The sequence below is a fragment of the Anoplophora glabripennis genome, unplaced genomic scaffold, assembly GCF_000390285.2.
Source record: "Anoplophora glabripennis isolate ALB-LARVAE unplaced genomic scaffold, Agla_2.0 scaffold652, whole genome shotgun sequence".
Lineage (NCBI taxonomy): Eukaryota > Metazoa > Arthropoda > Insecta > Coleoptera > Cerambycidae > Anoplophora > Anoplophora glabripennis.
In genome coordinates this window covers 25,317-46,864 of record NW_019416730.1, presented here as the reverse complement: position 1 = coordinate 46,864, position 21,548 = coordinate 25,317, and the positions used below count along the sequence as shown (strand labels likewise).

The 21,548-nt window shown below is 33.1% G+C and overlaps 2 protein-coding genes across 3 annotated transcripts; one reads left to right on the top strand and one right to left on the bottom strand.

Annotated features, from left to right (window-relative positions):
- Window positions 1-145: 145 nt before the first annotated feature.
- LOC108913745 lies at window positions 146-12,611 on the top strand. The gene is made up of 5 exons (XM_018719358.1): window positions 146-152; window positions 326-585; window positions 11,449-11,647; window positions 11,702-11,808; window positions 12,489-12,611. The coding sequence occupies exons 1-5, from the start codon at window positions 146-148 to the stop codon at window positions 12,609-12,611; spliced, it is 696 nt and encodes a 231-aa protein (XP_018574874.1).
- On the bottom strand, window positions 2,859-10,512 carry LOC108913750. 2 transcript variants are annotated; one of them, XM_023455336.1, is made up of 4 exons: window positions 10,357-10,512; window positions 7,222-7,598; window positions 4,969-5,001; window positions 2,859-3,048 (listed from the first exon to the last, which is right to left on the bottom strand). In XM_023455336.1, exons 1-4 carry the CDS (start codon window positions 10,408-10,410, stop codon window positions 2,913-2,915), a joined length of 600 nt encoding a protein of 199 aa, XP_023311104.1. In that variant the 5' UTR covers window positions 10,411-10,512; the 3' UTR covers window positions 2,859-2,912. The 2 variants fall into 2 exon arrangements, with proteins under 2 accessions (XP_023311104.1, XP_023311103.1); XM_023455335.1 differs by lacking the exon at window positions 4,969-5,001 and adding an exon at window positions 5,922-5,954 and having other exon boundaries at window positions 10,357-10,510.
- Window positions 12,612-21,548: the final 8,937 nt, after the last annotated feature.

Here is a 21,548-nt window from a genome sequence, read left to right as displayed (position 1 = left end):
TACCGATAAGTAGCAAACTTGGTAGCCAAACGCAGCAGCTTTTACTTAAAAAAAGGTACCCGATTTTAATTTAATGGAGTTTCAAAACAAGCCGGCACAGTGAGCCGTGCAACAAGTTGTAAAATCAACAGATTACAAAGGAACAATGCCTAGTAAGGCTGCCGTTGTTTTATCCTCGAAAAGAAATGAGTTTTGGCTTCGACTGAGGGCTTTCAGAGCTCCTGTTACTTATAAAACTTCACGCTTACAGGGGAAGGTCGTAAATTAGTTGTTAAACTGTAACTTCGTTCACAGTAACTCAAAACCGGTTAAATTTTCTCTTCAGGCTCGACTAACTTGGTGGGAAAATTCACCCAGAGCGTCCGGAGGATCGTGCAGGACGTCAAGGACGAGGGCACCGCGACCGGTGCCACCAAGGAGGAAGTCATAGAAACTAACGAGAGGCTTAGGGCAGTGAGAGTGAGGATGGACGAATCCTACGATACCGCAAAGAAGGCGCTGGTGGGACTCATGGAGAAATACAATGACAGCAAGAGCGTCCACAACATTTTCCAGAGGTATACCCTATTGAAGGCGATGATAAAGGTAAGGGAATTTTAGGTTGGATTAATGAAATATGTTTTTTTTTTAAATGCTTGTAACTTGTAACTTCTAAAAACGAACCTATGTTCGTATAACAAAAAATACTTGAAATTTGCCCAGCTACCATCTGTCACAGGTTGTGATAAAGCTTGTAAAACGCCCTGTATAATATTTATATCTCACAAGGAGAAGGTAAGGTAGTCGGATTTTTGTAATTTTTGATATTTATAGTACGTGTAGTTTGGATCTTGAATAAGAATTTTCTGAAGTAGTTCGACGCAACGTTCATAAATTACCGAGATAATCGATTTTGAAGTTTTACGTGACAGTTAAATCCATTAGATGTGACACATTTTTCAACTGGGAGCGTGGTCTAATTAATAACATTCGAGACTGACAGTCACGAGATCGCTGGTTCGAGTCCGTCACGTGACATATATTTTTTTTTTCAAACCGCACCTTATGGTTTTTTATTTTTTTCATCTCGAAAATTATGAACAAACGAAATATTATAATAAATACTTATGTATATTTAGAAATATTCTTCAAATATTTCATTAAAATGCACAATTGGTTGATGAACAATATTTAGGTATTATGAATTAACAATAAAGTTTCTTTAAAAAAAAACAAACGAGGTCAGGTAGGTTTTTTATTTTATTTTTAGTATTTGACATTTTACGCAGTGTAGTATAAGCCAGAATGATAATTATCATAGAAACATGGGAAGCAGACATTTTTTAAGCATCTAGCATGTCGTGTAAATGTTATGTTTTTACAGGCGCATTTTGTTTTCAAAATATAGACGTTGAAGCAAATTTCGTTAATATTTTGAAAGATTGTTCTTTCATCACATAGTTTCGATGCTTCTCTACCCTTTGTGGAATTTAACGAAACTTTTTATTCCCGAGCACTGTGTTCTGTAAGCGGTTTTTTTTAAACACGGTGGACGACCCACAGAATCTAGCTCAAAATGTTAATTAAACACTTGAAGAATATTCGTACGTACAGTTCTCATAATATTTCGTTTGTTCATAATTTTCGAGATCAGAAAAAGAAAAAGAAAGGAAACTAGATGCTTAAAAAATTTCTGCTTCTCATTTTTTTATGATAGTTTTGAAAAAAATATACGCTACCAATTACGCCACGCTCCCAGTTGAAGACTGCGTCACATCTAGTAAATTTAACTGTCAGGTAAAACTTCAAAATCGATTATCTCGGTAATTTATGAACGTTGCGTTGCGTGGAACTACTTCGGAAAATTCTTATTCAAGGTCCAAACTACACGTACCATAAATATCAAAAATTACAAAAATCCGACTACCTTACCTTCTCCTTGTCAGCACTAAGTTTTAGAAACACAAGTTTGTGTCATACCTTCTAAACGCGTTTTTTTTAATAAATACGCTTACTGTTTTCAAGACGTTTTTATTTACATAGTTATCGTTATAATGAGAAGGACCTGACGACGAAGAGCCAATCCGTTATTCAGCGCAACACTTGCAAGTAGTGGGTACCAGGAACTTGTCGAATTGTATTTTACCTTCTTCGTATATGAAAAGCGTCAGAGGCTGGTAGTTTTGTCTGCACTTCTTATGGAAAACGTCTCTGCAGTAATGGCTGCAAAAAAAAAGGATTGTCAACAAAGCAGAGCTTATTTTGTATGTTTTGTACATGACAATATACAGGGTGTCCCTGAAAAAGGATGGACAACGCTTGACCACAGGTTCCTTGGATGAAAATAGGACTATTTAGCCTAACTTACCTATATACAAAAGTGCACGCCTACTGAGATATAGTCTTCTAAATATAGAATATATAACCTAGTTTTTTTCAAATAATTTGAAAATTAGTTTTCTTAGAAACTTCAAATTTGGTACTATTATTTTTTTATATTCGTTCAATATAAAAGTTCAAAGTAAATAAAAAATTTTGGTGATGATACATATACAGGATGTTCTCTTTCTAGTGCCTGTGTTCCACTGGCTATCCCGTATTTTTTTTGTGTGTACGCCAGTGATGCCAGAATTTATATTTTTAAGGATAAGCACTATTTTTGAAGATTTTTTTGCTCTTACAAAATTTTGACATCGTTTATGAATTTCGAGTAAAATTGGAATTTTTATACATTAAATATAGACAAATATTCCNATTACAAAAATCCGACTACCTTACCTTCTCCTTGTCAGCACTAAGTTTTAGAAACACAAGTTTGTGTCATACCTTCTAAACGCGTTTTTTTTAATAAATACGCTTACTGTTTTCAAGACGTTTTTATTTACATAGTTATCGTTATAATGAGAAGGACCTGACGACGAAGAGCCAATCCGTTATTCAGCGCAGCACTTGCAAGTAGTGGGTACCAGGAACTTATCGAATTGTATTTTACCTTCTTCGTATACGAAAAGCGTCAGAGGCTGGTAGTTTTGTCTGCACTTCTTATGGAAAACGTCTCTGCAGTAATGGCTGCAAAAAAAAAGGATTGTCAACAAAGCAGAGCTTATTTTGTATGTTTTGTACATGACAATATACAGGGTGTCCCTGAAAAACGCTTGGACAACGCTTGACCACAGGTTCCTTAGATGAAAATAGGACTATTTAGCCTAACTTACCTATATACAAAAGTGCACGCCTTCTAAATATAGAATAGTAATGCCAGAATTTAAATTTTTAAGAATAAGCACTATTTTAGATGATTTTTTTGCTCTTACAAAATTTTGATATCGTTTATGGATTTCGAGTAAAATTGGCATTTTTATACATTAAATATAGGCAAATATTCCGATTTGTAAAAAATTATTTATAACTGCAGCCTCAATGCAGGGAATAATAATGAAAAAACGTCACATTAAAAAAAATAACTATACATTTTTAGTCTTAGTATTATCATAAAAATAAAAATCAACATTAATATTTTAAATAAACAATATCAACTAATAATGTAAGAAAGTCAACATTAACATTTTANTACATTTTTAGCTTAGTATTATCAATCAATAAAATAAAAATCAACATTAATATTTTAAATAAACAATATCAACTAATAATGTAAGAAAGTCAACGTTAACATTTTAAATAAATCTAAATTTATAGTTTTTATAATCATATCATTAAAATAATATTACAGTAAATGCTCGAAGTGACTTCCTTGTTCTTAAACGCAAGTATTAGTTTTTCGAATATTAAAATGAATTTTATCCAATAATTGTGCATTACCTCACATAACATTAATTTCATGTATTCATGTATTTTTCATGTATTCTTTCCCATTATCCGTTTTCTGTATCTATTACTATCAGTTATAAACTGTAGTCCTCTACGCTTTTCAAAGGAAATAGTTATATGGGTTTAGATCCGGGGATCGAGGTGGTCATTTTAAAAGGGCATTATTTCCTCTACCTATCCACCTATTAGGATAGTAACCTGTAATAACTGGTCTTTTAATACTCTATTAACGAAACTTTTTCAACTGAGGAATTTCTTCGATCCTTTCCAAAATTTGTTCTTCCAGCTGAATAGTTCCAGGATTTAATGTTCCTGGTAAAAAAACGTCTTGTTTCCCGAAGGCGTCTTTCCGCATTAGCAAATTTTTGTGATTTTAAGTTCTTCGATTAGGAAATCTTTCAGCATATGGTCGAATAGTAGCACAACAATTTCCTTCACAATAACCCAAATTTAATAACATATCAGTTTGTTCAGCAAAAGTATAAATCACCTCGCTTGAGACTGAACCTTTTTATTATTGTTATGAATTTGTTTCTTTGTTATATGGCACCTAGTAGTAGACTGTTCTAATTATCTTAAACTGATTTTATATTATTTAATGTGTAAAAAATGCCAATTTTACTCGAAGTCCATAAACGATATCAAAATTTTGTAAGAGGCAAAAAATCTTCTAAAATAGTGCTTATTTTAAAAAATATAACTTATGTCGTCATTGGCGTAGACACAAAAAAGTTATAGGATAGCCAGTAGCGCACAGGTACTAGAAAGAGAACATCCTGTATATGTATTCTCACCAAATTCTATATTTACATTGCCCTTATATAAAAAAATATGTATACCAAATTTGAAGTATCTAAGAAAAACAGTTTTCAAATTATTTGAAAAAAACTAGGTTATGTGTTCTATATTTAGAAGGCTATATCTCAGTAGGCGTGCATTTTTGAATATGGATAAGTTAAGCTATTTTCATCCAGGGAACCTGTGGTCAAGCGTTGTCCATCCTTTTCAGGGACACCCTGTATATCAGTTTAGAAAAAAATTACAGGATTTTTTAATTACAACAATTAAAGCAATTGAAGAGAAAAACAGGATCTAATATGGAGATACTTATATAAGAAACTTTTTTTATTTTGTTTACTTTGACTAGTTATTTTTACTCACCTTGTATCAGGGGCGTCGGGACTTGACAATTCTCTGNCCAAATCTAATAACATATCAGTTTGTTCAGCAAAAGTATAAATCACCTCGCTTGAGACTGAACCTTTTTATTATTGTTATGAATTTGTTTCTTTGTTATATGGCACCTAGTAGTCAGGCCCGGATCCAGAGGGGGTGGCGATGTGGCGATCGCCACCCCCAAAGCACAACATTTTTTAAAGATCTTCAATTTCTCCAAACGACAACAGGCAGTTAGTCGATATTAATGCAAGTGTAAGGATTCATTAGTGTCAAGCTCCTCTGAAAGAAGTGCTTTGCGCCACCCCCAAAACCAGTCTCTGGATCCGGGCCTGCTAGTAGTAGACTGTTCTAATTATGTTAAACTGATTTTATATTATTTAATGTGTAAAAAATGCCAATTTTACTCGAAATCCATAAACGATATCAAAATTTTGTAAGAGGCAAAAAATCTTCTAAAATAGTGCTTATTTTAAAAAATATAACTTATGTCGTCATTGGCGTACACACAAAAAAGTTATAGGATAGCCAGTGGCGCACAGGTACTAGAAAGAGAACATCCTGTATAAGTATTCTCACCAAATTCTATATTTACATTGCCCTTATATAAAAAAGAATATGTGTACCAAATTTGAAGTATCTAAGAAAAACAGTTTTCAAATTATTTGAAAAAAACTAGGTTATGTGTTCTATATTTAGAAGGCTATATCTCAGTAGGCGTGCATTTTTGAATATAGATAAGTTAAGCTATTTTCATCCAGGGGACCTGTGGTCCATCATTTTCAGGGACACCCTGTATATCAGTTTAGAAAAAAATTACAGGATTTTTTAATTACAACAATTAAAGCAATTGAAGAGAAAAACAGGATCTAATATGGAGATACTTATATAAGAAACTTTTTTTATTTTGTTTACTTTGACTAGTTATTTTTACTCACCTTGTATCAGGGGCGTCGGGACTTGACAATTCTCTGTAAAGAAAAAAATAGTTCAGTACATTTGTTTAGAAGAAATTTAAAGGTATATTTTTTTTTACTTCAACACCCGTACCTAAAAAACACTGGTTTCAGGTAACTGCTCAAAAAAGGAAATATTGAACAAGAAAAACACCCTTTTGGTATTTGTTAAGGTGTTTATAGCTCAGTAAAAGATCTAATTTCTTTCTTTTTACAAGTATATTGCTATTAGCTTCACAATTAACTGTCTGTTTACATTACAAGTTATATACTAGTTGCAGAAAAGTCTCAATTCAGTCTTAAGGACTCTTACTCTTACACAACTGTATCATAACCTGTAGGCGTTTGTATTTGAAGTCATCTACTTTGTTGTTCAGAAAAATCCCAATTATGTAGAATAAGAATCGGAGTTTGCCTATTTCGATTTTGCTAAATTCAGGGGAACAACAAACATACAAAAATAACGAAAAATGACCCGTTTTTCGACATATTTCGTGGTTTTGGATTGACAGGACTGTTAAATAAGAAAATTTCAAAAAGTTTATCGCGTACCGTGGATTTAAATTAAGGTTTAGAAAGGGCACACAGTTTTTTATAGATACTTGTGGTCATAACAACCAATGATCAGTACTAAAAATACCTATTTTTATACTTTTATAATCATTTAGAATTTTTTAAACATTTTTCAATATTTCACTCTATAAATAATTATTTATTGAAAATGTAGAAATAGGTATTTTTAGTATTGATCATTGTTTATTATGACAAGTAGGTATCTCTAAAAAATTGTATGCCCTTCCTAAACCTTAATTTAAACCCACGGTACGCGATAAAGTTTTTGAAGTTTTCTTAATTTGTTCACAATATTTCTTCAATATTTATAAATATTTACTTATTTTAAAAATTGCTCCAAATATACATATGATTTTCTACTATTTTCGCTCATTGTTAATGCAAAATTCAACTTTGTTGGTTCGCAGTTATTGTAACTTTATAGAAAATCGTCAAATAAACAAAAAATAAAGAATGACTTTTTTTTATTTAGGGCTTACTTTTAATATAACAGGGAGGAATATGTCGAAAAGCGGGTAATTTTTCATTCTTTTTGTATGTATGTTTGGCAAACTCATATTCTACATAATATTTGGGATTTTTCTGTACAACAAAACAGATGACTTCAAACGCAGACGCCAAAGCCTACTTCTGCTGCTCTGCCGCCTGGACTACTTGGATTTACACTGCAAAGGAAGATAAAGGAACATCGCGAGCTGTTAAAACTCACCGGCATGCCTCCACAGTGAACACCTGTCGGTATTTGACCGTATTCACGATGATCTTCCACTGGTTCGACAAATTCCGCATCGCTTTCGGCTTGTACTTGGCGGGTCCTTCCGCGTTGCAGAGCTGGGACGACTTCGTCTCCTCGAAAGGATGTATCCTGCTCGCTATGGTAACGGCGGTAGTGACGTTGAAGACTGCACCAGACAACAGGGACTTCAGCGAGTGGTGCTGCTCCATGGCGACGTTGATGTCTTCCTCCGGGTAGTTTTCGACGCTGTGGCATATCGAGTGTTTGCAGTCGTAAAAGGATCGTTCGTCTGTCATCACGCGGGACCCCCTCGGCTGAGACTTCAAGGAGTGTCCCCCCCAGGACGCGTGCTAAATTGAAAGAAATAGGCTTTGCAAAATGGTCATTCTTATGAGACAGCTGGCTACCATGGATTTAATCCAATTAAATGGGTCTTTAAATCACACTTTTGGTCAACCGGTCTGAATTTTTAATATAAGTGAGTTTGAGGTATATTTTAACAATAAGTGACAGTAATTTTTTTGTCAACCCTCGGCCAGGGGTGAAAAATGATATAATATAGGGGTTTTTCAAGATAACTCCAAAGTGGTAAAAGCTAGAAAAAAAAGTTTCTTATAAAAGTTATAGAGTATAAAATTCTACTTGAAAATGATCTATTGACTTTTCTTGTATTATTAAAATTAACAGAGTTAGGGGGACTAGAAGTTAAGAGATGATTTCAGAAATTAAAAAAATCGTAACATGCAGAAAAATGATGATGATTTTTATATTTTTTTTTTCAATCTACTCTAAAAAATGTAAACTATCTTGTCAGAGAAATAGATATATTTTTAAATTTTTAATAAAAATGTTATAACAATTTCACTAAGCGAATGTGATTTTTTATTTTTGTCGTAAAACAAAATTTCGAAAGCAACTTTTCATGTTTTAAATAGTCAATCGAATGGCATAGAAAAAAATTGTTTTAGTGTTAAATCATAAAAATTAACGACTAAAAAATTGAATTTGAAGGCAAGTTAACCAAATTCCGATTTAAACCTATTTAATTGGACTAATTATTTCGTTTGTAATCAAATGAACTACTTTTGAAAAGAGTTATTTCAAGTTTGAATCGAAAATGCATTTGCGGCAACAGCTGTACGGATGGTATTTTTATTCTACCAAAGATAAAATGAATAAATTTAACAATCTTGTGGTTGTTGAAAATATATTTCAATAAACCGCATTATTCGTTGTCATTAACGTCAGAATTTATGCTAATGATTTACGTAGGTAAAATATAGTTCATTCAGGAAAAAATTATTCTTGTAATGACGTAAGCTCATCAAATTTAGTTTGGAGAAAATATTCTTCACGTAAGAAATATATACAGGGTGATTCATTAACAATGGGAAAATCGAAAGCTGAAGATACTACACGTAAAATGGTGACCATTGGCGTAAACATGCCTTATCCGAAAGTTGATAGTTTCGGAAATACAGGGTGTTGAAAGTTAAAATTTTAATCGTTTTTTTGCGATTATTCTGAAAATATGCAGGTTAGGAACTTGAAAATTTGTGAAACTATGTTTTTTTAAGCGACGAATAAGATGCGTGTTGTAAATTCAGCGTTGTTCTTAGAGGGCGCCACTTACGGCCAATTTTACCGAACATTTAGTTAATAACTTTTTACCCTGTATGTCTAACATGAAACTTGGTTCAAAACCTGAAAGAGCAATCATTTTTCCATTAATTGTGTACTCTTGTTTCATTTCTGTATCTCGATGCGTTTTCGAATAGATTTAACACTATGTTTTGATAATACGAGAAACGAATAGCAAAACAAACTAAGTGTTTCTTCATGTTATTACAACAATTAACAATAAAACAAATGAAAAACCTACGTAATAATGATTTAAAGTAATTGTTCGAAGGATCCACCGTTGACACTGATACACTTTACACAACGTTTTCTGAGAGATCTTCGAGTTTGAAACAACATATTGGGATTGCGTCCGACTTCGTTGGCAGCGATTTGTATTCTTTGCCACAAGTCTTCATACGAACCAATAGATTCTTTGTAAACGATATCTTTCATTCGAGGCCAAACAGAAAAATCAAGAGGATGAAGTCTGGTCTTCTAGGTGGCAAAAATGGTTCCACGACTTGAAGAAGTTCTACTTTATTTAAGAAGAGACATGTGGTTCATGCACGGCGGAACTCCACCATATTTTTCTCGGCCAGTGCGTGCATATTTAAATGTAGCTTTTCCAAATCGCTGGATTGGCTATGTAAGCATTTTTTCTTGTCCACCCAGAAGTCCGGACTTCAATCCTCTTCATTTTTCTTTACAATAATTACGATTTGTAGAGAATACTTTGCAGTTTTCAAAGCCCTGCTTGGATTTTCTGTACCACCATTATTTCCCGAGTAATTGATTGCCAATTGAAGTCTAAAATGATTTTTTTTACTTTGATCGACGATAACAGCGAAAAATCATCGTACATACAAGACTCCGGAACCGCTCAAATTGAAGAGAATTAAATTATCTAAAAGAGATTTATGCTGAAATTGCCAACAAAATTTTTGTGAAGTCGATCCTTTTTTAAAAAAGCAAAAATTTACAAAAAAATTTGTCCGTTGATTTCCTTGATTGCTCAAAATCTGCTAACGCTAAAAAATTTTAAACTCGAGATCAGAAAACTAGACACTTGAGGCTTCAATTTCCTGTTTTTTGATTCTCTCTACGACCATTTCCCTTCAAATAACAGGTCTTCGAAGATCACTCAAAATTTTGGGATTTTTTTAATATCCCTTACTTTCTGTGCCTATAATAAAATATACGGAGTGTCAACGATATACTTCTTACAAGCAAACAATCTCAAACACTGCTTTCGAGATACATAAGAAATAACTAATCCAGTTATGGGCAAAAATTTACACTTTTGCACATAAGCCAGTATAAAACGAATAATTTTTCTAGTTAGATTTAATCAACTAAGCTTAGTTCAAATTAAAAAAAATATTAATAATAACTGAGAAATGGCTGGTTTTTCAATGCCATCATTACCAATAAACTGCTAAAAGACGTAGAAGAGAATAGATACACAAAAGCTTTGTTAATACTCACATTTTGGGTAAAGATGGAAGCAAGGACGATCACAACAACTGCAACCCGATGCATTTCGGCGACTTTTGACTGAATTTTCCACACGATCCCCCATTTAAATACACTACTAATTAAATACGTTAGCGGCTTAAGACCGCGATAAGCAAACCATCATATCCCGTCATTTTAAAGCTGAATATTTGATAAAGCGACGGGTGCAGACGTCGTCGTTAAAAAAAATGAACGGACATTCAAATTAGCGCGATTGGAATTGCCTATTCTCTGAATCATTGAGCTGGGCACGTACGAAACGCGAAAATTTTCTGAATTTTACCACGAGGAATCCCGTTATGCATTATTTGTGGACGATGCATATTTTACAATTATAACTTGTTGGGAATTCAAATTTGAAGAATAAGTAACATGATGTAAGCGGAATATATTATAAACGTTTTATTTTTAGGTCATCCTGTCTATTCCTTGGAAAATGTAGCAATTCTACAACGTATTTTCATAAAATTTATTATAAAATCGCCAGTGAAAGAGAATATATTATTTATTATCTTACAACCAAAACATAAAAATGATTACAGAATTCCTGAAAGAATTGGTTCTACTTCATTTCAACCGACAACCTTGAACAATTTCTTCCGAGATTTAACAAATATCGCGTACAGAGATTAACTTTAAAACACATCCTATTTCGTCAACGCCATTCCACGGAAATATACAGCATATTTATAGAAATATACGTTGTAACGTCAATATACCTTTATTTCTTCAACTAAATGCAGTAAAAGAACAAAATTACTCTAAGTTGTCCCATCATTTGTCAACAATGTAGCAATTTACGCCATTTGGGATAACACGTGTAATAGTTCAAAAGGGCTACTATCACAGGGTGATCCAGGGGTTTACATATCCCCCAAAGGACCAGACCTATTGATCCTCAATTGCCATTATTGGGAATCAACGACCGAGAGCATATCCTGACAAGCATACGCAATGGATATCTAAAGCTATTAGACTAGCTCTCGAGACCCTTCTCATACAAGAGAAATAATTAATTTTTACTCCTTTCTTTGTTAGCTCTAAAGTTACTTCAAATTTCAGGACGTGATAAGGCTGGAAACGCAGTACTGGACCCTGGTAGACATCCCTAAACAAGAAAAGCAAGAAACGGTCCCGGCCTTCGTGCTTCGCGCATGCGCTATCATGGAGAAGACCCAGAAGTCTGGGGAGGGCGTCAAAACGTCGGCGAAGCTGGCTGAGGAGGCCCAGGACAAGAGGGAGAGAATAGAGCGATTAGAAAGTGAGTACTGAAGTAATTCGGGAACATTCTCGAGAGTTGGGTACTTTTTTGTAGATATGACAACGTCGCAAATTGACACGGAGAACACACAAATGACAAATGACCTCTATAGACTGCTTAAGAAATATTCTGGACTAAGGAATCTCATTCGACAATTAAAGGTTTGTAAGTAATATAAGAACAATAAAAAATTGAAACACCTTTTCATTTAAGTGATCTAAAGTGATCTAGGAATAAGCAGATCACGTAAATGGGAAGTTACCACTAATTTTAACCTCAAAAATAGTTGCATAGTATCACTATAAATATTTCTGAGAGCCACGAGTTGTTTTGTGTTAGTTAAACCATTATTTTGTGAATTTGCTCCTCTTGGACAACTTCGACGGTGTGTCTATTGAATTTAGACCCTAATTCTGGGAACTGGGAATGACGTCGTCCGGAAAAAGGCTGAAAAAGAGAAAGTCCATTTCCTCAGCGCTATTGCGAAGCTGATCGAAAGCAATTAAACCGGTTAATTGTCGATGGTAGAACAAGTGGGTGTGTTTAAGAAGTTACTTTTTCCCCAAAATTGCTTCTGTAATTCGTATCGAAGTCGGCATTTTCTTTTTATGTGATCAACCGTACAAAATAAATTACATTTTTTTTTTAATAAAACGGTAATTACTCCCGCTTCTTCAATATGATTAAATCTGTATGATATATAGTAAAAATTGAACCATCTTTCCCATAATTGATACTAACGAAACATTTACCAATACCAATCAATTGGATTTAGGTCTGTAAAGTAATAGATTTAAATAAGAAAATATATCAAATATTACCATTGTTGGTATGTTCACAGACTGAATATACAAACGCCAAAATCTACCCAATGGTGCTACGTTATTCCATGTTAAAGGATATGATTAAAGACATTATGTTGCACCCTGACTATATGGAGGTATGCCACGAGGTGGACGCATAGCCAAAGTCGTTTTCCTAGGTAAGATACACCCGTACACCCATTCAAAACGCCACGTTCTAATTTAATTCCAATTAGCCTCAGATCAGGCTAACTTTGTGGCTCTCCCCACTCACAAACACGTTTACTGTGCTTTAATTTCAATGAGCCTCAGATCTGGCCAAGCTCGTGACCGTTCCCACTCACCAACTTAACTTTTTCTGTACCAGGTGGGGCTTCGGCGGCAGAGCGTCCGATTTTGAGCCGCCCCTGTCATTTTGGATCACTGAAACCACCCACCTACACCGGGATACGAAGGAGATATCATTTGGATCGGGCCAGTCAATGGACGAGCGATGTGTTCAAGATTTCGATGTCGTGACGTAGTTGGCCGTTTGCTTCATCTTGGATATCGACTAGATGAGAGATGCGGAGGCGTCAGTTCGTGATTCTAACCTTATTTTTATTAGTGTATGTTACTAGAGGTGTTACTGGAGACGTGACTATAAGACTTTGTTGAATTTTGTAAAACTCGGAGTGAATGGGCGAGTGAAAGTGAGGTTAAGTTTGCTTTGAAGGTTTGTGCTTCGTTCCTCTGTGATTTTTTTGGTACTTCTGAGTGGTGTGATCAAAACCCTTTTAAGTACCAATAGTTGTTTTTACTCAAGGCCTCCTATGATGACAGTATTGCGCTTTTAAATGTGGATATATACAAGGTTACCACAAAATTTGATGTTTATTCCAGGCAATGGTGCCAACATGACTTTTGCATGTTTTTTTTTTGACATATCGTGATAATATCAAAAAATTAAACATATCAACATGCCCACCAAAAGTAATACTTTTTTAAATCATATCATATGTCGAATCAGAAAGGAAACCTTGTATATTCCCCCAATTGGTAGCTTGTTAAAGGTTTGCTTGGAAATATAACCAACAAAGTTATTTAATGAAACATATTGAAGAGAAATAATTTCCTTTTTGTGTTATTGTTAAAAAGAAAGAACAGCATTAAATTTAGCCGCTTGGCGCACAAAAAAATAAATGTTACGGAAGTTTTAGAACCGTTTCTTCTAGTTTTCTTATTAATATACTGGGTGTAACCTTGAATGAGGGTCACAGTTTATTATCCCGCCGTTGCACAAGCTAGTGTGACCTCAACCAATTCCTCTCTTTAACCGCAGCGCATGCACAATTACCAACTGGGTTGTGCATTGTTGTCAAATCTCGTATTTAAAGGAAATGTTATTAAAAGTTAAAAAACCCTGGCCCCTGCTCGAAGTTAGACCCTGTATGTTAAGGTTAAAGGGTTATGATCTACACATTGACGTACGAGATACCGAAAGAGCTTGGTAAACCTAAAAATTAGTGTTATAAAATTGATTCTCAGTATTATTTCCGAATATGCTGTACCTATTACATAAATACAAAACGCTGATCGGCAAACAACACCTGCTGGCTGGGAAATAGCATCAATGATTTATTAATGATTTTTTTCTACGTTGTGGTAAAGAAATGAATGGATCATCACGTGAACGACAAATACATATTTGTAGTTTTTATGATTTAGGCCACCCGGTATGCCTGTGAATGCAACGCCTGTCATCCGAGTTGGCATTCCCCGTTATCACTGCGCTGTTCTTTGTTGGTCAGCGGTTCACTTTGCAGTTGTGAACGGATCCGTTGTCCCTACAATACACTGCCATTTATAGGAGCGAACTAGGTGGTAACTAAATAAACTTTTGTTCGGATGCAACGGCTGACCTGACAAGTTCTGAGAGATAGCGAGCCCTTTAGTTCGGTTGTCAACGGACTAAACTGCGTGTAATGGAAGTTATTGCACTATGAATGACTCTCGCCTGGAATTTGGGGTAATGAAGCAAAATTAATGCAATTATTCTAACAGTTCTGCAATAATGTAGATTCATTTTCAAGAATAGTTTCGTCAGATTTTAAAGAATTAAATCCGTTTGTGGTGTTACATAAAAGTTTGGAGAAACAAATTCTGAAAATATTGCTGTCTGAAATGGTATAATACTGTAAGTCTGAAAAGTAAGCGCAAAATTCATTTTTCCAAAACTGTCATCAGAAGTCGACATTTTCGTTAAATTTTCAGTCTTTTTTGTCACTCAGCTGCAAAATACTTCTATCCAACACTTGTATATATACACCAGGAAAATTAGCGAAAATAAAAGTGAAACTCGACAAAATAGAAAAAATTTTAAATTTTAAATTGTTGTATTATATTGCATTATATCTATTATTGAAAATGATTGTGATTAATATATTTTTTTAATTAATTTTGATTATGTTGCAAAAATTTTTTCGTATAAAATTAGTAATAAGTATAATAAAAAAACTTTATATATTAAAATTTCAAGAAGTTAAAATTGTAATTTTATCGACCGCATTATTTTTATTAATATTTTTTAATTTTGAGAATTTTGCAATAAATTCAAATGCTTTTTATTCTTTTTTAAATCTTTTAACAATAAATAATAATTTGAAAATAATTTGTGAATTTTTACTTTAATTTTACATTTAAATCGTAATTAAATAGCTATATAACAAAATATTGAAAAAACAAGTTTACTTTGCCTTAATATGAAAAAAAATTACTCTTTAAATGAACGATAGCTTCATTTGTTTATTTAATAATAGTAAAATAATTTCGAAATTGAAATGTTAATTAATATTTCGTATAACAATAATTTTGACATTTTTGTAAATTAAAAAAAATTAAGTATAAAAGTTGCATTTTTTCTGGGGTTCAGGACTATTCTACGAATTCGTAAATATGCCCATTGTTATTTTTTCGTCGAGCTNAGATTTTCTGGCAGAATTTAAGAAGCAATCTAGCGCGCCTCGAATCAGCAGATATTTGGCAACACTGTGAGAAATTATTCACTTCGTGACCAGCAACTGGTGCGGAAATATTTGTATTGAAATGTGGACGATGAAAAATTACATTCGAAATAATATATTAATTGAAAAAAAAACATACCTCAACAGGGATCGAACCCCGAACCTTTAGATTAGGAGGACAACGCGTAACGCTTTAAGCCACGAGACCACTTCTATTTAATTTCAATAACCTGGCTTATATACGTAATGTTGTGCCTCTTGTGATATAAACAATAATTATAATGATTATTTTTTGACTTTTCTTAAAACCAATGAAATGCTTCTTTATTTGTCACAAGGGTAAGTTTCAACCAATTATGTCATTATTATAGTGGGAATAAATCTCTTGTGATTATTCTCGGGAATAATCACTGTGGCTTTTATTTGCGTAGCAAGTGTCAGATAGTTGTCAAAATAATTACCTAATTGTGTCAACGCGATATATAAAATGGGTGAAAATCATCGGTTTAGTACCTTTTCTGATGCAGAAATAACAAAAAAGATTGTAGAAACTACTTCGAAAAATACTCTAATAAGTAATCAGTCTATATGGAGACAATTTAAGACCTTCACCAAAGAAAGAAATTATATTCTGGATCAATCTACTACAACAGCTACTCTGGCATTGATTTTGAAAGATTGGGCTTATAACATGAAAAGAAAAGACGGAAATGATTATAAAGAAGCAGTAATAAAGACAATGTGGAATAAAACGGCAAAATTAGTTCAAGAACTTTACTTTAATAAGTATAACAGGTCCTTTGATCCTTTCCATGATATAGAATTCAAAAATGCTCGAAATGCAAGAGATGCAAAAAGAAAAATTTTACAAAAACATCCTGAAAAGCACAAACAAAGTTCTGTGGCACTTTCTAATACAGAATTGTTGCAAATTTTTAACTATTGGGACGAAGATACACCTTGTGGATTGCAAAGAAAGTTTTTTCACGTTGCATCGTATGAACTAGCTTGGAGGGGAGGAGAAGCTACGAAATGTTTAGTTCATTATTTTAAAAAAGAAACCGACATAATAAGATTAAATACTGGCCGCATTGAATACAATCCCATCTTTACAAAAACTGCACAGGGTGGAGCACAAAGGTGCGCTAATAGTAAATGGTTGACTCCAAACATAAATAACCCAGATATTTGCCCTGTTCGTCTTTTTGAAAAACTAATGGGTAAACGTGAAGAAAATATTAAAACCGAACGCTTGTTTCTTACTCCAAATCCGGCTTGGCAAACTCATGGTTCTTGGTATAAAAACGTTCCTGTGGGAATAAATTCCATTTCAAAATGGATGAAAGAATCCGCAGAAAAAGTAGGTCTAGACACAGTTACTAAAAAAATAACTAACCATTCTGCCAGATCAAGTGCAGTAAGTAACCTTTCAAAAGCTGGTGTAGGAGAACAAGAACTAATCAAGGTCACTGGTCATAATTCTGCAAGTTCGATTAAACCATACTTACAATTGAACCAAGAACATCATTCAAATATAATAAATAATCTTAGAGAAAATACGCAGGAGGAAACACTTAATATAACAAGCAATTCCAAATCCTCAATAAATAATGACTCTCGAAATATTTTTAATAATTGCGTTTTTCATTGTACTAATTTAAATTGTTAATTCTTTTAATATATTCACAATGTGTCAACGATATTTTCGTATATTGTAATAATTAATTAAATTAAATTTTTCAATAGTTTTATGATAGTTTTATTGATCTTTTTTATTGTAAAAATTTGTGAATCAAAAAATAATCTAGTCAAATATAACTCGCGAGTTCCATAAATTAGAAAATAATTTGACAGATTTTGTTCAAACTTGTTGCCATTTGGAAATAGCCACTCGAGCCCTGCGGGCTCTCGTGACTATTGCCTGGCAACAAGTTTTCAAAAAATCTGTCAAATTATTTTCAATTTATTCTCACTCTCTTGTTATATTATTACTGANNNGTATGACAAAACCCTCAACTTGTCATAGGTTTTATAAAATTTTAACAATAAATGCGATAGTTATAAACAAATGAAAAAATGGGCACTTTTCTTGTTTTTTTGCAATAACTTTTTTATTTATTAACCGATATTAATTTAACAAGTCTCATTTTGTAGATAATTTTACTCCCTATAAGCTGTCTGAGAGTCACTTTTCGCTAAAATTGATGGTTTTCCCTGCAAAGTGAAAAAACTGTTTTCCTCACTTATTTGTTTAAATAGAAAAGTTAGCTAATAAAAGTTTTTGACTCACGAGATGAGAGATGTTCCTTTAGACAATTTTACAATAATCTCGCGGATAGGGCTTTTTTCGAGTAAAAATCTTATTTGCTTGACCTAATAATGATACTATAATTTCTTTGGTTTTAAAGGAATAATGTGGCCTATAAGTCACTAGTGAGTTATAAGTCATAAGTCACTAGTAAGTTATGACTTATAACGCACTAGTGACTTACAGAAATTATAAAAAGACAAATGTTTGGTTTATTTTTCTAGTTTTTATTAGAAAATCAATTTGAAACAGTAATAAGTCGACAAATAACTTAAAATTTGGAATAATAGTAATTGAATTTTTATCTTAACAACTAAACTGTTAAACAAAATCGTCAATTCAATAAAAAGTTGATTTACTTACCACCTATTCCTATACTAGTTAGTCTAGCCTAGGTAAAACCAGTCTAATAAATGTAATCGTAGAAAAGACTAGTCATAGCTTTAATTTGTAAATAAATTAATACCTCACTGTAGACTTAACACTGTGGTTTTAAATCCCTGTATAGCTGTTTTTCGTTGGTGTATGTATAATACATAACGTTGGATTGTTTATAATCATTGTTGTTGAAGATTAGTCTATGTGATTCAGATCAGGACGCCTAAGTGGATACCGCAGCTATCCTTGCTTGGATTAGATATTTTTTCGCCCTAGTTTTGTAGCTAGGAGGTATGGGTTTTATTTCTGTTTCTATGGTTGTTAACAAACTGTAACGTGAATGTTTATATAAAAGAAAGGTTGTTTATATGTGGTGATAACGCTGAAAATGTAAAAAATATCTTGTATAAAGTGTATCGGTGGTAAATTTCTACAGGGTTTGTTCTACGCTTGATGTAAGTACCTCCCTCAAAGCCTAAACCACTTCAGCGCAGTTTCAGTCCGAAGGAAGAGTATTTACTTTAAGGAGGGTACCCGTTTTGCTTTTAGGTTAATTCTAAGACCTTCAAGATCACTTACGAATTTATCGTCAGTATCAATCTATTCAGTCGAACCGACTAACATTGGTAACGCAACTTAAATTATCGAACAAGTGTTTCACTGAACGCCCTGTATATAGCGACTTTGTATCAGCCACACTGTCGCTATCTTCAATCCTCTGAAACTGTTAAAAAGGGATCAATGAATAATTATTACGCAAAAATTATCTTTGGCCAATATTATAATATCAGAATATTATTTTGTATATGTCGCAAATTGAATATGTATATTGGAAAAGTAAATGTATAATAATGTTGCTTTGTTAATAAATTTGATGCCATACGTCTTTTTTTTCTACTACCCACATCACATTAGTTCTTTTCACAAGTAAATTCATACAGAACTTCAAGTAATTACGATTAGGCAAATATTCACCAGTGTATAAGGAGTTGTATACGCACAACAATTGCTCAAAGTTAACACATTTCAACCTCTTATGACATTATACTCTCCTAGCAACCATTACTTAAATATTTTCTCATCTACCTTAAATTTAAGCTTTAAGGAACACTTAAGTTTAAGTTAGTCATCCTTAAAACCAATTTTGATTTCATTTTAAATAGGGATAAATTTAATTTGTATTTTAATAAATCTACAAATCTATTTTCTTTAATTTAAAGTAACTATCTTCATTAAAAAACACTAAAAACAAACGTTTTTCAAATAATTTCTATTTTAGTATTCACAATTTTGAAGTAATTTCGTCGAATCGACAGGAGTTTTGGAGGAAACGAATAAAATACCAAGTATTCTTCCTCCCCTGTTTCATACTATCCCCATACAAGTTAGGTTTAACTTGCAACTCTACATAACAAAAGACTTGTATCCATTTCGAGGACAATATTATTTGTCTTGGTCACTCACAATGGTGCTGTTACTGCTTATGTGAGGAGGACTTACGCTTCCTCTGTATCAGGAGCGCATAAACATAAGGATAGTCGATAAAACTGAAAGAGTATACGTATAAAAAGAAGCGACTGTCTTTAGATAGGACAAAGTTGTTGAACAAATGTTTATATGTCTAAAAAAATATTAGCTTTACTTCAAAAATACTGGAAAATACATTTAATTTATAACAATTGGTTACAAAAAACAATAAAGCGACTTTAACTTTAAATTTATTACTGGTATCAGCGTCATCTACACGTTAATAGCACAAAAGACAGCAAATATATTCAACACTGTTAACGACTTCCTGTTCTGTCATATTCTCCTGATACAAATTCGCTTCAAAGCGATACGAATAGCGTCAGAGGTAGCGACTACGAAAACCAAAACCTCAGTTGAGTTCGCGAACGACACAAATCGAACCAAAATTAGTTCTCTCTCTTACAAGAGACTTGTGCTAGACAGAAATGCGTAAACAACGTAGTAGAATTCGAGGTAATTCTGATCAAGTCTCGCAGTTAACGAATACATCTATTCTGTAGGCAAGACCGATCGATTTTCATCGACTGTCGAGATTACCTCTTGGATTTCATGCCGTCCTGATCGATCTTTGGTAAAGGTGACGCGAGTGATACTTAATGCTACTCACAAAAAGGTCTGGTGGATGATTGATTTTATTGATGTCTGCCTCTCTATTTTTCCTAAAATTTATGGATAGAACATAAGAATGATGTTACTTACGAAAGTAAAATTTTGAAACCAGTAAAATAGTCGTGTTGCTGCTATTAACATTTATTTTGAGTTCTTTTTTTTAGGCAAAATTGTCTTTCTTGGGTGGTATTTAAACCTCGGTTTAACTAAACCAGGTTTAACAGCGACTTGAACAACAGCAAACTGTCCGGTAAGTTCGGTAAACTTAACTTTTAATGGTTAGGAGATTATGAAACGACAAGAGGTCTAGAATCTATACTGCCCGGTTTCTTTACAAGGAATCAATGAGATCGGTCAAAATAGAATGTATTTTCATTCAATAAGATCCATATTTATTTTATTTAGTTTAAAAAGAGTCAGCTGTAGGTACGAATGGCAAAGTAAAATATATTTTTTACCACATACATATAAGATTTATTAGAGTTTACATGATTTAAACAAATTCCTTACAACTTTCGACTGCACCGACACAGACAACTTGTAATATTAAAAGAACATCCTGTATATATTTCTCATTGTCTGTTCCTAAACTCAATTTCACCCCTCTTTATTGCTAATTGACTCTATTGTGATGGCACAAAAGTTTGTAAACGTTTTTATCTTCCATACGTTGTAAATCTAGCAATCAATCAAGGATATAACAGATTTTTCGGTTCCATAAAAGAAACATCTGCCTTTTCACATCACGATTTTTCACACCTAGAAACGCGATATTAAAAAAAACACTAAATACATGCTTTTTCTTGGTTTCGAACAATACGAAAATTATTAAATATGATAAAATATAACAAAATAAAGACTGCTTCGAAACAATATCGGATTTAAAAATTTGTCTTGCAAACTTCATTTAAAAAAACATTAGAAACAAATGAAAGTAACTTGACACTTTGCTTCCATGGTAACGCGATATACCTTCATGAAATTTGATACCACTGAAAAGGATAAAATGAATAGATACCCTCAAAGCAATCCAGTTTTCACGAAAAATTTATTGGTCTACGTTTCTATGCTTCTGAAAATGCGAATGATTTTTTTCTGTGCCATAATAACTGTTACTGTTGTTCAAATTTCTTCCAAAGAGACTTTTTGCGGGGGCAAGCTGAACAAGACGCTGAAAAAGTTTTGCATACTCCACAACACGCCAGGTAAGTTTAAAGAGAGATATATCCGAATTTTTGTGGATTTTCACACTTAATTAGATAAATCATTCG

Bases quoted from the DNA above. Each gene is read 5' to 3' on its own strand.
- LOC108913745 (XM_018719358.1), top strand. The intron at 11,648-11,701 runs GTGAGTACTGAA...ACTTTTTTGTAG, and splicing joins GAGAATAGAGCGATTAGAAA to ATATGACAACGTCGCAAATT. The intron at 11,809-12,488 runs GTTTGTAAGTAA...GTATGTTCACAG, and splicing joins ATCTCATTCGACAATTAAAG to ACTGAATATACAAACGCCAA.
- LOC108913750 (XM_023455336.1), bottom strand. From the start codon at position 10,410: ATGCATCGGGTTGCAGTTGTTGTGATCGTCCTTGCTTCCATCTTTACC. The intron at 7,599-10,356 runs GTGAGTATTAAC...CTTTCAATTTAG, and splicing joins CTTCCATCTTTACCCAAAAT to CACGCGTCCTGGGGGGGACA. The intron at 3,049-4,968 runs GTGAGTAAAAAT...TTTTTTTTGCAG, and splicing joins CCCGACGCCCCTGATACAAG to CCATTACTGCAGAGACGTTT.